General features: G+C 31.8%; 1 protein-coding gene and 1 long non-coding RNA gene across 4 annotated transcripts in view; one reads left to right on the top strand and one right to left on the bottom strand.

Annotated features, from left to right (window-relative positions):
• The window catches only part of LOC148236158 (uncharacterized), a 502,848-nt gene that overhangs the window by 26,086 nt on the left and 460,105 nt on the right, over positions 1 to 16,657 (bottom strand). The gene's annotated exons all lie outside the window — the stretch shown is intronic.
• Positions 1 to 16,657, top strand: part of LOC148236192 (uncharacterized) — a 74,385-nt gene that overhangs the window by 53,993 nt on the left and 3,735 nt on the right. For all 3 annotated transcript variants that reach the window (XM_088185086.1, XM_088185085.1, XM_088185084.1), the window contains 3 exons: positions 2,217 to 2,423; positions 15,380 to 15,967; positions 16,053 to 16,560. In XM_088185086.1, coding sequence (XP_088041212.1) covers positions 2,225 to 2,423; positions 15,380 to 15,967; positions 16,053 to 16,560 — 1,295 coding nt within the window. In that variant the 5' untranslated portion in view covers positions 2,217 to 2,224. The remainder of the gene's footprint in view (positions 1 to 2,216; positions 2,424 to 15,379; positions 15,968 to 16,052; positions 16,561 to 16,657) is intronic.

Here is a 16,657-nt window from a genome sequence, read left to right as displayed (position 1 = left end):
TTTTCATTCAATTACCCTTCGATTATGACTAATTCCCCAACTGCAGATATAGAAAAACTTGAACAGATTCTCAGCTCTCATTTCTCCTGTCCTTTAGACAAAATGTCTTCTTTTTTTGACGGAAACTTTTAGCTCTACCAATCTTCTAAAATCCGCTTTTTTGGCTGTTGTTATTCTGTAAAAATGGTTTTTTAACTGCCACGCATCCCTTTAATCTCATCTTAATTAATTTCCTTTATACAGTTAATGATCAATGAATGTCAATTGTATAGAATGAATATCTATTTACAATTTTGACAAAGATTTCTTCTTATATGTAGTCAATATCAATTTGATCTTTAACTGAATTTGTATATATTTTTTAATAATAGATTTTTTTATCAAAATACCTTAATTGAAATAATTTTAGATACAGCTTAATGATAATTAGTTTTTCACGCGTGATTGCAAAAGAAATATTCTCAGGAAGAATATTATTTTTTTAATAACAAGCAATTAAATTCGGGTCTGTAGAACGTAAAATGCATTTTGCGTAGAATTTTGAAAGTCCCATAGCTTAACGTAGATCAAGTATTCGTATGTTTTCAACAGACGTCTTGATTGTTAAACAACAAGAAAAAAAATTGTTAGTAATATAAATCGAGGGTGTTGGGATAAGGTTACCGAACTCAAGTGGATATTAGTGTATATATGTATAAATTGAAAAATTTCAAGAATGTAGTCGATTTCGGATTCCTTTGATCTCAATTATTTATGGAAGTGGGTTTTCGATAATTTATTACCTTTCAGTGTCATGAAATGTCACACGACTCTCAAGGTTCTTGATGCTGACGGAATACTACTACCATCTGGGTGGATATATTCTAAGCAGGCCTTCCTTTACTAAAAATCTTGTTGTGATGTTTAAAAAGCACTGTAAATTCAGCCTGCACATTGCAGAGATTCAAAGCAGATCGATAAAGATGCTCGGTTTTATCTTGAGAAATGTATGCTACTTTAGTATAATAATACTTGAGTATTACGCACTCTTTATAATGCTCTAATCCGCAGCATACTAAAACCTGGCTCTGATCATGAATAAGTCAATGCTGTATTTATTTTTAAGAAATACGGGTAATATCCGTTCCTGTTTTCTAATTTTGCGAGCGCTTGAATCGTTTCGTTGTCAAGTCGAAGAAGTGTTTATGTAATTAAACATTTTTGTTAATTGCTTAAATATGTGCTCCGTAGGGCGGTCATAGTTCTCGATCGCAACCTCCGTTATTTTGTTTCTGTGTTTTTAATTGAGCACTTGCCAACTCTTCTCTGATAATAGCTGTACGACTGCTCAATACAGTGCATCAAGATATTGATATTTTCTTGTGCACATACGGGAAGTTCAGTTCTATGGGACAATGCACACCTGTTGAGATGATTTGTGTCTGTCCTCTTTTATATTCTTAATTATATTTATATTTAAAATTGTATTTTTTATGCTTTTGGCTTTCGCGACCCATTAGGTTAACCTGTCAAGTCACGATGGTCTTGTTTTTAATAAATAAATAATTATAATAAAATAATGTAGTAGAAGCAAAATTAAATAATTTTCATTCGATAGTGTAATTTGCGAATATAATCATTAACTGTTGCTATTCTTCAAGAAAGTAATGACCCACAATTGGCCGCGCAGCGCCAAGAAATGTTTAACCCTTCACTGCGTGACTTTTTTAATAACCGTTTCGCGAAGAAATTATTTTTAACTTCAAAAATACAATTAGTATAAATCAAATTCTTGCTCATAAATGCTTCACGCCTCAAATTCTTGCACATAAATGCCTTGTGCCTAAAATGTATTCGCATCCAATGGTTTGCCCAATGCTTTCGATTTTACACGGTCAACAAAGGTTTCAATTTTTTACAGTCAAATATTTTGCGTCCGTGTTTTATTATACACGTTAAAATGTCTGTTATGAAAATGTATCTAATTTGTGTTGACTTTTTTACGTTAAGTTAAAAAGTTACGCATGTTTAGAACAACTGCTTTGACACGTGTTTGCATTGTGCTTGTCTAGACTAACAAAATTAACACTAAACTAACCCATTGTATTGCACCGCAATGCCTTTGTTGCGTAACAAAATAATATAATAATTCCAGTTAATTAATTAGAGGTAAGTTGATTAATAATATTGTTTTTTCCATCTCTAAAAATGTTCACATTCTTTTAAATATTTTCTAGCAAGCAAAATGTCCACCGAACCAAAAAAAAAATTTAAGAAGGATAAGATTCATTCGGATACGAAAATTAAATTATCTGGTAAACATGAAATGCAAGAACGTTTGAAGAAAATGATCAAATACCAACCTACCAACAACTCTACCGACAAACCGAGCAGCAAATCAAGTCATGTGAAAGAAAAAAAATATGTTAGGATACTTAGCAACAGTAAGTTCTACAATAGATGATATTATAATTTTAAAAGGAAATGTGAGGATCCTGTGTACCGGTGAATTAACCCATTTTAAATTGACACTATCTTTGCGTTTTTTAAGGTGCGCGTTAAATGAGTTAAAAATTAAAACGCTAATACTTTTACTATATTATATATTTTCTATCTTTTTCTACAATTATTCTCCGCGTGTTAATCATTTTTTTTATATCTGATTAAAAAAATAATGTGTCTTAAAAGCAATTCATTCTTAAATGTCGTTTTTATATCCGATTTAAAAAAAAAATTCCACCTAAAAACTGTTGCAGGTATATAAATAGATAATAGTCGTTTGGAGCAATGTTTAAAGAATACGGTGGTTGAGAATTGAGTTCCCAAGAAAATCCATTGATTTTTTTCTATCGTATTCTTCGATACATAGAGGGCGAGCGCTGTCTTGGTGTAAATTACCCTTCTTTAATTTATAAGGGAAGGTCTTTATTATGAACTGAGTCGCTTTTAAACAAATTATCTGAGCACATTATGTGTCTGTCATAATTATCTGCCTATAATACATTAACCCATAATGATTTATACCCTTCATATCCCACCAAATGCATAAAATTATCTTATTGGGGTGTAATCCTGTTCTCGAGGTTGGAATTAGGGGGTTGATTGCCATACAACCACTGCCTTTTACGTCACGTGTTACAGTAAATGATCCACTTTTCATCTTCAGTAACAATTCGACGCAAAAATAAATCTTTCTTTTCAAAAATCATTAATTTTGGCATATTGAGATTCGCTGTTCAAAGTTTTCATAAGACAATTTATTAAATATCTATATTGTTCAAATTAACACCTTTCCTACTTTTTAAATGTCTGTGAAATGATGTAGGCGACATGTCGAACTTTTGTGCTAGCTTCCGTATCGTTAATCTCGGACTTATTTTTATGACAGCCCTAATATCCTCACTAACAACCCTTATGTCAAAATGTCAACATTTTTAGAACTACTTTTGCCACTTTTCTAAATTTAAGCTAACATTATTCCTGCTTATTTTATTACAAATATATAATGCATAACTATAGCTTAACTGAAATTATTTTATCTCCACTGCCATTGTTGATTTAGGATTAGAAATATAGAAACAAAAAATATCCCATTAAATAGTACCAGGTTTTTTTTTAAACAAAAAAGGTGCCGAAACTCACTTATTGTGAAACGTTTTACTAAAAAAAATGATATTTAAATATCATTGATATTAAATTTAAAGCAGCTTTTCTTACGCCACGAAGCGCATGAAAAAATTAAACAAAATTTATTAATGTGTGAGTATTGATCATGTGTATTCAAACCGAATTTTGGTTAATAGGAGAGCGCAAAAACAATTATCACTTCTCAGAAGTCAAAAGTTCACGTCAAAAGCGGTGAAATCGTATCGGCGCCATCGCAGTGGGAACGCTCGGCAACGAGCGTTTCCACTGCGACGGCGATGGCACGATTTTATTGCTTTTGATGTGGATTTTTGACTTTGAGAAGGGATAATTGTTTTTGCGCTCTCCTATTAGTCAAAATTCGGTTTAGATTTTCTTCATTTTATTCTTACTCCTTCAATACCGTAATATTGCAAAAAAAGTTTCTTATCATACCAATATTTCCATATTTTCTGTACGGGAGGTAAAGTGGGGGTAATTCAGTCGACTTTGCCAGCTTCGAGCGCTTACGAACATTGTCGGTATATTTTCCGAGTCAAAGGGACTGAAGTCGGAGCTGCTCTTTCGAGCGCGAGCGGTGAGATACTTCCCCTTTCGCTCTCTCGCGTGTTAAGTGACGAGAGTGAGAGATAATGATATGGTGCTTCGCAAACTGAGATAGAACGAGTAACTATGGTTAACACGCATGACGAGCGCTGCATCGTGGTCAAGTTATAACACCACATGCTACAGTGGAACGCATGTAACATGTTTTATGAAACTCGATCTTCAACAGACTCTTACTGACATATTTGAATATTTTAGGGCACCAAAAGGGAGTAATTATATTTTTGCTAGTATATTCTTCTAATTCTTTATTATATTTTTTTCATATAAAATTAAGTAATTAAAAAATAATTAGTGGTATTTGATTTTGTTAAAATAAATCTTTTCCAATATCCTTGTTTATTTTTTTAGATCGGCTTATATAAATGTCACACCATAACGAATTCTTATTTAGATTCGATGGCGACAAATTCTAGGATAGTCACACATGTGGTGTTCGTATTCTGAAGTATCATTTCTATGCCTTATGGCATTTTGCAAAAGCCGACAAAGATTTGGCGTAAATTGAATATTTACGACCTAAAAGTTTTCATTGATATTGTATTGGTGAGTGCCCACACAAACTTTTATAATTATCAGTAGCGTAATTTTAATAATATGACAATTTAAAAATTGCAATTATTTGCCACTTTTTTCAAACAAAAGCCGCCGTCCGAACGTCATTCGCGCCGCGAAGCGCGCGGGCATATGAGATCCGCGACAGTGTGTGCGCTTACTCGAAGTCGTAAATCTCGGCCGACTTCAGTTGTAACTTCGGTTCGGACAACTTCCAGAGAGTGTAGTGGAGGCATTAGACTTTTTGTTTAGCACACTGGAAAAAGGTGTAAATCTATGAGTTCTAATAACAACTTCATAAAATGCAAAATTTATTTTCAACAAAAAGGCACTGCATTAGATGAGAAAATAATCTAAAATCAACATAAATGCCAAATTATTTAAATAGTTTTCACTTTATATTTAGGAGAAATGATTGTTACTTTTATCAGAAAAAAATTGATAAGTGTCTTTAATTTTTGTTTCAAAAATATGAAATTGCTAATTATATATTAAAACATAAGAAACGTATATTTTAGTATAAATATGATTATTTATTAATATTATACATTTTTTATTAATTGCAAGCTTAAAATTTAGAATTGAATCGTCATATTTGTAATAAAAATATTCATAAAATTATTAATTCGCATGTTAGAATAAAATGCGTAGCAACGCGCGCAATTTTTCATATTAATGGGAAACTATCCCATCGCGAATATGCCGCCCCCAGGCAAGTACCGCCCGGGGCGGCCCGCCCCCTCCCCATAGCTACGTCACTGCATCACCCCCTCGACGACAGTCTGCTGGACCGCGTTGAGTAAACAGGGTGTGTCTCGCTCCGTGTGATATTTCATGGGTGCGCACGCGCACTCCCACCACAGACAATCTTTCGCGCGAACTTAACGCCGAAATTATAAAACTTCATGGTATTTATTCTCACTTTATTTTATTTGTATTTGTAGTCAATGTTTTGGTAGACAACAACAATTATTTCGAATTTTATTCCTTTCTACACCCACGATTTCAGCTATAATTAACCATATCATATAATTTTTAATTGTTACTATTTTATATACTCTGACACAGTTTTTAACACTGAAATATATTGTAACATTGTAGAATCGCCTATTACACAAACGTATTTTTTTAATATATTATTGATGATTTTATTGAACTATATTAATTTGTATATATATATATGTATTTACAAAGGATGAAATTTGCTTAGTCAGATTTGCTTTATCTAGCTTTGTTTGTGCGCTAGCACCATCCTGATGGAACCACGTGTCTATTTTAGTTTTTGAAGAAATATGACCCAATCACATTTTCAGCATAAACGTCACACCAAACAATAACTGAGTGGATATAAAAGCGTCTCTTAAATAATGTAAGGATTTGCAATTCTATATCTAGAATGAATAGAATGAGTCATGGTGGTTTTTGTTGACAAATCGTCCTCTTCAGTTGTATGTTGCTTTGACTGTAAAGCAGACTAGGTGTTTAAGCAGTGGCTGCTGAGACAGTTTCATATTTTTTACAGCTTTTACATAAATTCCTGCACATATTTCTCAACAGCTTCTCAGTCCCTAAATGCCACTTCTCTTCTTAAATTTCTATTGCTTTGAACACGCTCATGTAGTCGCTTCACTTTTTCGACAATTTGAGCTGACTGTTTCTCGTTTACTCAAATCAGCAAAAATAAATCGACACCTGTGATATTCTCTTTATATTTGGGTTTAGTACAGCTCGTTGATTTCGTCTTACCGAGACAGACAGCCTTCTCATGTTTGGATATGATTTATTTTTTCACCTCTATCGTGGTGTCAAATTTAATAATAAACACTCCCTAGCAACATCGAAAACCGAGGTCCCACTGTATTGACCCAATTAATAAGGTGGTCCATTGTTTATCGTGGCGTATTTCGCGTCGGTCTGCTACATAACTGTCAACAACCCAATGACATAATTTGCGATTCGCAAAAATAGCCGCCTTTTATTATAAGGGTCATACTTTTTGCGCCACCTTGTATAACATATATTTAAAATATTTGAAAAAAAATATGATTTTATCTTAACGAAAAAAATTGATTTTGCCATCAAATATTTACATACATAAAAATTGTCTAGCCAATAGTTTTTACATTAACATAATACCAGGAAATTTTAAGTAATATGTAATTAAATGTCATATGGCGGATTATTTTTCTCGGAAAAGTAACAGTAACTTCAACGTCGTCTGATTCACATCCGGTGCAAAGAAATGGACGATTGGAAATAAAATAGAATAGAAAATACTTATTCATTCTTTTATATTTATTTATTTTTTCTTTCGTATTTATTTACCTTCAGTAATAAGAAGTGGGCAGAAAATGATGTAACATTTTTCGAATGAAACAAATATATTATAGAACCCTTCGTTATCAAATAATTCATAATATTTTTTTGTTTTTTTTTATATAAAGTAGCCGATATTTTAAGGATATAAAAAATGCTATATATATATTTATACCTACCGTTTTATTGACCAAAATGTGCTCTTACAATTTTATAAATAATAATAAAAAAAAATTAGAGATGAAATCGTCAAAAGATTTTATAATATCACTGATAATTGAATTTTGTAGTTCGAATAAATAAGTCTAAATGTTCAAAATAGTGATATGTTGTAGGGGAATACGAGAAATAAGGCAATAATTGCAACCCTAATTAGTTTAAATTCACAATAGCAATTAATGATGTACGAAGTCTTGCATTATCATGGAGCAATATCGCTCTAATTATATTTACTAACATCGGATATTTTATGGTTAATTTTTTATGCATGGTTTTAATATCCCTAAACATAATTTTGATGCAATTGTTTCACTTTGTTTAATATACGATAGATGAATAATTCCCCTAGAATACCACCATACGGTCACCATATTTTTTCCGGGCGCAAACTTTGTTTCAGAGCATGTTTAAATTTTATTATCAAAATCATTGTATTGATCTCTACTGTTTATTGTAGAAAATCTATTCCTCATCGCAGGTAATAATTCACTTCAAGAATAATTCCTAATTATTTTTAAAAAATTAACGATGAACAAACTTCTAAATGTTGCATTTTTTGCACCTTTCTTATGTCATCTTTATGTCTTGAAACGGTTGCAGAAGATTTGTTTTATTAGCTTCAATGGTGATACTCAAGTGTTCCACGATGCTCATTTTCAAGGTTTATATCGCCAGTAAGAAATTTCTCGAGCTAACATTTTACAGTTCTCTGACTAACAGTACCTTCTCCAAATTCTAAATTGATATTTCTCATGGCCAGTTTGAACTCATACAAAAAATACGTGAACAGTTGTAAGTTATGGATTGACTTCAACAATATTTCTTAATCTTTTTTAATCTACAGCAGGTTAATTTTACAAATGGGGCTTATTTTCTAAGATAATATCGCCAGTATGAAATTTTTCGAACCAATGTTTTACAGTTCTCTGACTAGCAGTACCCTCGCCAAATTACAAAATAATATTTCTCATGGCCTACGCCAATCGCAGACATGCTTTTTGTAGTTTTTAAATATTATTCAGAAAATTTGCCGTAGTTATAAAGTACTAAAACAATAAAATATTGTTTTATAATTGTCTTATTCAAATCTGTTATTTCATAGGAATGGTTTAATTTTTTTAAAACATTATGCTATGTCAAATAAAAATATTAGATGATTTAACCACTGCGATTTTTTAAGCTCGAGATATTTTACGCCATGTTCATGTAAAAAGATCAAGAAGTCTAACCGAGCGATTTAAACCATTTGTATAATTCAGCAACATTACTCATTCAGATATACAATTGACCATATTTGTAAATGGTTTAATTCTCTTTTTAAATGGCTTTGCCATCGCTGACTCAGACAAATCGAAGCCTAGCAATGGGATCTGTTTTTATTGATTGTAAATTATTTATATGATATGTATTATAGTGACCAAGAATTAAGACGTCGGTGGAACAAAACAGTTTGCGTAAATATGAAAATGTTCGATTTACAGCTGTCTCTTTGAGGCGGCCGGCAAAAAATGAATCACTCACCAACTGACCAATTGTAAAAGTTCACAATTCGTAAACTAAATGTAATGTGTAATTAAGCCAGCTACACATCTCACAAATGAATGATTGGATGTCGAATCTCCTTGGAGCGTTTTAACGGGATAAATATATATGCTACTCCTGTTTACGTCATGGCATCTGATGCTCCTTGTCTTCGGTGACAAATCGAAATGTAAGGTTTCAAATCCCGTATCGCAATTTGCATGATAATTGTTATCGTTCCGTCGAAGATGTCGGTGCGAATGAATGGACTGCTTGTTTTCTAAGCTTCTTATTTTTATTGTATGTATTGATTTTTGATCTTTCTTTATCCGTGACATCAGTTGACACTGTTGAACTTACACAAAGCATGCGTTCATATTTCGTAGGTTTCTAGACGCTTTATCGCTTTTTGTGAGCGTCCTTCTACTCCATATAAAAGAACAGATCATGTAACTATTTTTATTCATAAAACAAGCTCATCTATTGCCCACAAATAACCAATGTTCTCAATTTCTAATGTTCTGAATCTTTTTGTAGTCAGTGAGAACTTTTGATTATAAGAAAAAATCGCGAAGGACTAAAATCAAAGGGTAAGGAGAATAACAAAAACATACAGACATAACTTTTATTACAAATTAAACAGATTATATAACAGTTGAAATAAAATTAATTATAAAAATACATACATATTTGTAAAAACTATAACTAAAAGTTCTGTAATGAAATTTATTTGAGACAAAATCATTTAATGTGATACCTAAGCTTGTCGACTTTTACAGATATCAACGATATTAGCGCCAAGTAAGATATTAAATTATTGTCGAGAAACCGAGTATGAAGTTGAAAACTGTTACAAGATTTTCAGTGCCCTTGTGGCGAGAGCTGGGTATTCGTCATGGACAAAAAATCCATAATTCCTCCAGAGTTATATCAGAGAATTTTATTTTTAGAGTACGATCCGTTGACAAGGTAACAATTGTTCTTCTACTTGGTACGAAAATTCACAACTCGATGTATAAATCTTGACAAAGGGATTTCGTATCCAGTTATAATTTTCTATATTTAGAGAAGAAAAGCAGGGACATCATTTAAGCTTTTTCCAGGAGGAGGGCAAACGTTGGCCAGTCAGTGATCGTTTTTTTTTTAATTTTTCAATTTCATTAAATGACATGCATTTTTCTATCCAAATTTAAGTGGAGACAAATTTCCCTGCCCCTCAAATGACGTCCATTTTGAATCCATATCAAAGGCAATAAATATGCCATCGCTGTCGTAATAGAAACACTCGGTTTTCTAGTGTTTATATTCAAACTTTATAACAATAAATGAGAATCGAATAAAGCACATTTAAATCGAATTTTGCCCAATAAAAGAGCGCGAAACCAATAATCCCTTCTCAAAAGTCAAAATCCACGTCAAAAGCAATAAAATCGTGCCGTCGCCGTCGTTTCCGAGCGTTCCCACTGCAACGGCGCTGGCACAATTTTATTGCCTTTGACGTCAATTTTTGACTTCTGAGAAGTGATAATTGTTTTTGCGCCCTCCTACTCTTATTAACACTCTTATATCAGAAGTTCGTAGTAGTATCGGTAAGAATAGCTATCATATTTTTAAAACATTTATTGTTTTATAATAATATCGAAGTACTGACATATGGAGTAATAAGTGAGATGCAACGCCGGTCTGTACTTCTTCCACATATTTTTCGCTGAGTATTGAGAGTTTCAATACTATAATTAGTCCTAAAACTTTTATTAGGCATGTTGGGCTTAGTTAATTTGTGTATGTTAGGTTTGGGTTTGAACAGCAAATGGACGTTTCGCAACTGTTAAATTGCTGTATTTTTGCTAGTACAAATACATATCTACTGGTGAAAATATATTTTGACTTCACTAGTGAAAATATTAATTCACTGTAATATTTGTACATCGCATGTAAATAAATAATGACAAGTATGTAAATGTATATATTACTACTACGTATGGAAAAGTTGAAATCGTATAATTTTACTATCACCTGCCAAATATGAATATGTATTCCGATATAATGTCACTGAAAAATAAATGAAAACATATTTAAAAAAATATTTTCGGTATAGATTTGAGACTGTTTTTTTTTAGATTTTCGTTAAGGGATAACCCGAAAATTTCTGGTTTAAAATTAGGAGCATCACTTCATATTTTTCTAGGAGGGGGGGAGGGCAAAAGTTCGCTAGTCATTGGTCGTTTATTTTAATATTTCGATTTTATTAAGACTCACTAATATCAAAATGGAACAAATGCCCCCAAATGACGTCTCTAAAGAAAATGACCATTTAATATTTTCTTCCAATAAAGTTAAATATTCTGTTATAGCGAAAATAATTTCCTCAGCAGTGTTATCATTTAACAAAGGAAACATATCTACCCTATTTTTTTCTAACGCGTGATTTTTTCAAAAAAGTTATTTTGTCCGAAAGACTCAATTTGTCAGTGAATGTCTATTTTTTTTATTTTTTTTTTCTTGAATGCTGGTATTAATTTTATTCAAATAGTCAAAAATATCACCTAAATATGACATTTTAGCACATTCATTTCCGTTATATTATTATATAATATATTAAGATCCGCACGTTCTATTAGTATTCACAGAAACAACTGCAAAGAAAACTGACAAACTTCTTTAAATACAATATCTTATGCTTCCTCTACACTCTCTGGAAGTTACCGAACCAAAGGTCTACCGAATATGGTCGAGGTCGCCGAGACATTAGAGCGGGCAGACCCGAGCTCGACCGAAGTAGCCCCGAATTAACACATTATATTTTCCGTCCTTGCCCAACCATGGCCTACTTCCAGAGAGTGTGGAGGAAGCATTAATAAATATATAATATACCGTATATATACTGACAAAAGTCATTAATTGCAAAAAAATATTACTGAATTATACCAATTTTAAAAAAGCCTTTGAAAATTTTCTTAAATATTTATATAAGTGATTTTTCAAAAGCAAACTGCTTGTCTGACTATTGTCTGACAACAATTATATTTTTTTTATTGGTGTCAATTTTACAAAAACTTCAGTTAGTTACTTTTGTGAATATATACATGTAAATATTTAACATACAATAATAATCGTTCTAAAATTACTGACCTTTAAATGGATTAGTTTATTATAATAATTATGTTTACTTTCGATATTTATACAATTTTTTGTTATAAAATGTAGTCTAACATCTAAATATTTTTCAGAAATTACTTTAAATAATTGTACTAAATGGTTTTCCAATGGAGATTGGTCAAACATATGGTCATATAGATCTCGAAAGATACATATGCCCATAAAAGATTTTAGTACCATTTTAATAATTTGCTTTTATTTAATTTTGGCACTGAATTAACTACATAGTTAAACTTATAATACGTTTTATGTAAATTTAAGTTTTTAAACAAACACGGATGACATCTTCTGATGGGTATATATTAAACCTCCCTTATTTATCAAGTCGATTAATGAACAAATAAACAAACTATTATTTTTACAAAATAAAACTTCACATGTAGTTTCACATTATATTATTTTAACTATTGATTTTTAAGGTCAGTAATTTTTTTACAACCGAATTTTGAAAAAATGTATGTATAGATCCATCGCACGCGGTGTGACTCAGTGGACAAAATTACGACTTGGAGAGTTTGTTTTTCACCGCGAACGCCGCTTCTATATATTCTTTATTCTGTGGCGTGCATCGTAGTAAAATGGTGTACGATCGCACTATTTGAAAATTTTACTCTACATTGTGGAATATAAGCCCGAAATCTAAATATTCGTCAGAATACTGTCGATTAATTGTTCTTACTTCACTTCGTATAATTTTATCTTTTGTATGAGACAACTATTTGGATCAACATCATTACTACTACACCCACTTGTATTCGCTTCTCGTTAATAATATGTTCTGAATCTTGTTTTCGTTCAAAAACAATTTTATGTATTGTGGGGTATTACAATATTAAAAAAGCTAAAACAAAATTTAGATTGATTGGAAATGAATATAATAATTATAATTATATTAACACACTATAATTAACAAAGAGATTCACAAATAAAAAAAACATCTCACCAGATATTTTTGTAAGATGTCTGAATTAAAAATGTTATAAACAGCACACAATCCAAATAAAAACAAATAAAACATTACTAAATTCAACAGCATGCTGCGAATGAAATGTGAGGCGAAAAGGGATGGAGCGGATGTTTGAGGAGTTCCAGGAAGCAATTAGAAAGAGAGCGAGAGAACAAATGTATATTATGCCAACTCTATACTCTCGCAGAGAATTCTTGACAAGAACCTTGCGAAAAGTAAACATCACCACACTCACGGTTTCTCAGTATCACTCTCGCACTGGCATGAAATGATTCTCGGTTTTCGCTCAAGAACCCATTATATCCGGCGCAAAAAATCGTCACCGATCCGAGAACGAACGAGAGCGAGAACGAGAACGCTACAAGAATAATGAAGAATGTGACACTCTTGTTTTCAGCGTTTTTCGTATGTTCTTAGTTAAGATTAGCCAGCATTAAATTTCGACTTTGATCATTTCGCGGAGCACCGGTTAAGAACCACTGATCTAGAGTGTATCCAAAATAAATATTTTGCCGAACTCTTTATTGGAACTCGTAAGTTTAGTTTTTAGCGTTTAATTTAGGCTGTATCTCTAATATGCTTCTATTAGCAACCCTCCATTATCCGTTAGGAGCACCACACCAGCGTACCGCATGTTATTAAGTGAGAATCGAGGCATAAAATCAGGGCTGTGGAGTCGTTAAATAAAAACACTACTCCGACTCCGACTCCGATTCCGATATTTACCAACAACACGACTCCACTCCGACTCCGACTCCGACTTCGACTCCGACTCAAAAAAGTTTAATTTTATCAGGTATTTTTGGTGTTTTTCTACACGTTTAATATTCATACGCTATACACATTCATTATTACGCAATTAAAAATTCATAAATTTCATAATTTAAAAAAATGGTCGGAGTCGCTCATTTTTCACGACTCCGACTCCGACTCCAACTCCGGCCAAAACACCACGACTCCAACTCCGACTCCGACTCCACAGCCCTGCATAAAATACTACCATTTCTCAATCCTCGACTGTATTTCAATATAAAACAATGTATTATTTAGCGCCTAGTTTTGTATTTGAACAATATCTATCTCTAAAGACTACCAGTTTCCTAATCAGGGCTGGCTCTGAGCATTCGCAACCGATTCACTCGCATAGGCACCGCGCTCAAAGTAAAAATTTAATAAAAAAATTATCACAAAATGAAAAATTACAATTCATAAAATGATATTTTATTCTCATAAAAAACACGATGAAATCAAAATTGTCAAATTCTGGGGCTAATTATGCCATCTCACACTTGGTATCTTTGTAAAATTCGTATACCTAGACAGAGCCGGCCTCGCGTTCCATCAAAATTCCATCTTAATTTTACGGGGCCCTTGGTAACCTTTGTGTAAAATAAACATGGGCCAGAACAACTTGAATGTGACGTTTCTATTAACCATTCCTTAACGTTTGATTTCGTCGCAATAGATCAAGAAAATACACAGGAAGACTACAGCCCATTAAGACACGCATGTTCAATGCTGTGTTTTATTATAGCAATCCATATTTCTAAAATAATAGGCGTTTCAAATTCATTTAATAATGTAAAGATTCCTTAGTCCCTATAAAATATACATATAGTTCTAAAATGTATTACATACTTTGATATTGGAAATTACAAACGATTTTTTTGTTGCAGTTTGTGTAGTACTTTGCATGATGTAGATATGCAACTATTTAGTTGTGATTTTTTAAAATCAAAATGTCGAACTGCTTATATTGAAAGTATTTTAAATTTTAATAAAAATTACGATACTATATTAGTGTATTTTATATAATTTTTAATAAATTTTGTATTCGTTACATAACCTTTTTTTGAGGTATGCTTGCGCTTTATTCTTGCGCAGGGTCCTTATTTCGCTAAAGCCGGCCCTGTTCCAAATTCGTTTAAGCAAAATTTCTGATAAAACTTTTTGAATGCATCCAGCGGCATGGGTTAAATTTCCCGTAATATAATAGAATTTTTAACTATAATTATAAATAAAACTATTAATAAAAACCGGCCCAAGCTGCATGGTAACGTCTAGTGTGATAGTATCGCAATATATGTATTGTTTAATAATATTTATTAGGTACTTGTTGGTTAAAGTACTGCAAAAACCACCAGTTGTTACTCCCCACTGCGTTTTTCGTGCTGTTCAAACCCAAACCTAACCTAAACAAATTAACCATTGTACCGTTATTATATTCGTTTTGGTTAGGTTCGGATTTGAACAGCAAATGGACGTTTCGCAATTATAAAATTTGAGCGTGGCGGCATGCTAACTAACAAGTACCATTTATTGTATGTTATGTGTAATGCTAATGTAACATGTTACAATTTCCTATGCATTGTTACAACGTAAGACTAATAATGAATCATTTGAATTTTACAGAAAATTTAAAATTAAAAATGGACCCTAAACGACAATCCTTGAAAAAGTCCAGTTCAAAAAATACGACCAAAGAAGTAAAATCTAGTCCTACTACAAAAAAGAATGATAAAAAAGATAGCCATAGCTACACCAACTACATAAACTATTCATTATACACTATACTATTTGGTTATGATGAATTAGTGAAGAAAAATGTAAATATTAATAGTATTATTACGATTACTCCAATAGAAAAGGCTGGTGATAAGTCACCAAGAGATGTTGAAATGAAAATATTTAATAAAAATGAATACAACAAATTTATTGAAGAAAGAAATACTAAAATATCGTTTAAACCTGATAAAAAGAAAATTCACAGTACTGATAAAAGCTTGCAGTTAGCACATAGTGTAATGACGGAGATTGTAAAAAATGTTAAATCAACAGTACCATTAAGCAACTGTAGTGAAAAAAGAAAACCAAAGAAATCCGTCGGTAAAAAAAATCAACATAAAAAGCGCAGTTTACCTATCATGAAAGATTGCAAAGTCCTTGTCCATCAAGTCACTGCTGAAACCTATATAGCAGCTAATAATATGGGCAATATAAGTGAGAATGAAATATAAAATATTACCTTATATATTTATATATATACATATATATTTAATTCACATCAATTTTTTATTTATTTCAGATAACATAAAAGAAATTCCTCTTCATAAAGCTATTCCTATGGTGGCACGAACGATCTGCAACCAACCAACTCTCGAAAAACAAAAACAGTTAAGCGGCAAGAATATTACGGAAGAAGACGAAGAGACGATAAAAAATATTGAGAACTTTATCAGTGTAACCAACACTGATCAATTTCAAAATAACACTGAGAAACTTGTAGAAAAATCGCGAGATGTGAATTTAGAAGATTTGCAATTTTCCAATACAAATGGCTACGATACGTTACAATTATTAGTACAAGCTATGGATTTAGTAGAAGCAAATGCTATCGTTCCAAAAATTAATGAATCGCATATTCCTCATGAAACATCAAAGACCTGTGAGAGGCAAATTGTTGAACCACAGAGTATACTCAATCAAAATGAACATAACCAACAAAATTCAGTTATATTATCTGATGTTTCCATGGAAACGTCAGGCAATAATATTACAATAGAGGTCGCAGATAATAATTTCAATAATAACTGGTAAATATGATTAAATATTGAAATGATGAATAATCAGTTACAATAATTACTACATAAATATTATATTATTTTCGCGAATAATTCAATAATTTAATAT

Source organism: Plectrocnemia conspersa, unplaced genomic scaffold (genome assembly GCF_051122295.1).
Source record: "Plectrocnemia conspersa isolate PC_06_02 unplaced genomic scaffold, ASM5112229v1 ptg000004l, whole genome shotgun sequence".
Taxonomy (NCBI): domain Eukaryota; kingdom Metazoa; phylum Arthropoda; class Insecta; order Trichoptera; family Polycentropodidae; genus Plectrocnemia; species Plectrocnemia conspersa.
This window is presented reverse-complemented; position numbering and strand designations above follow the sequence as displayed.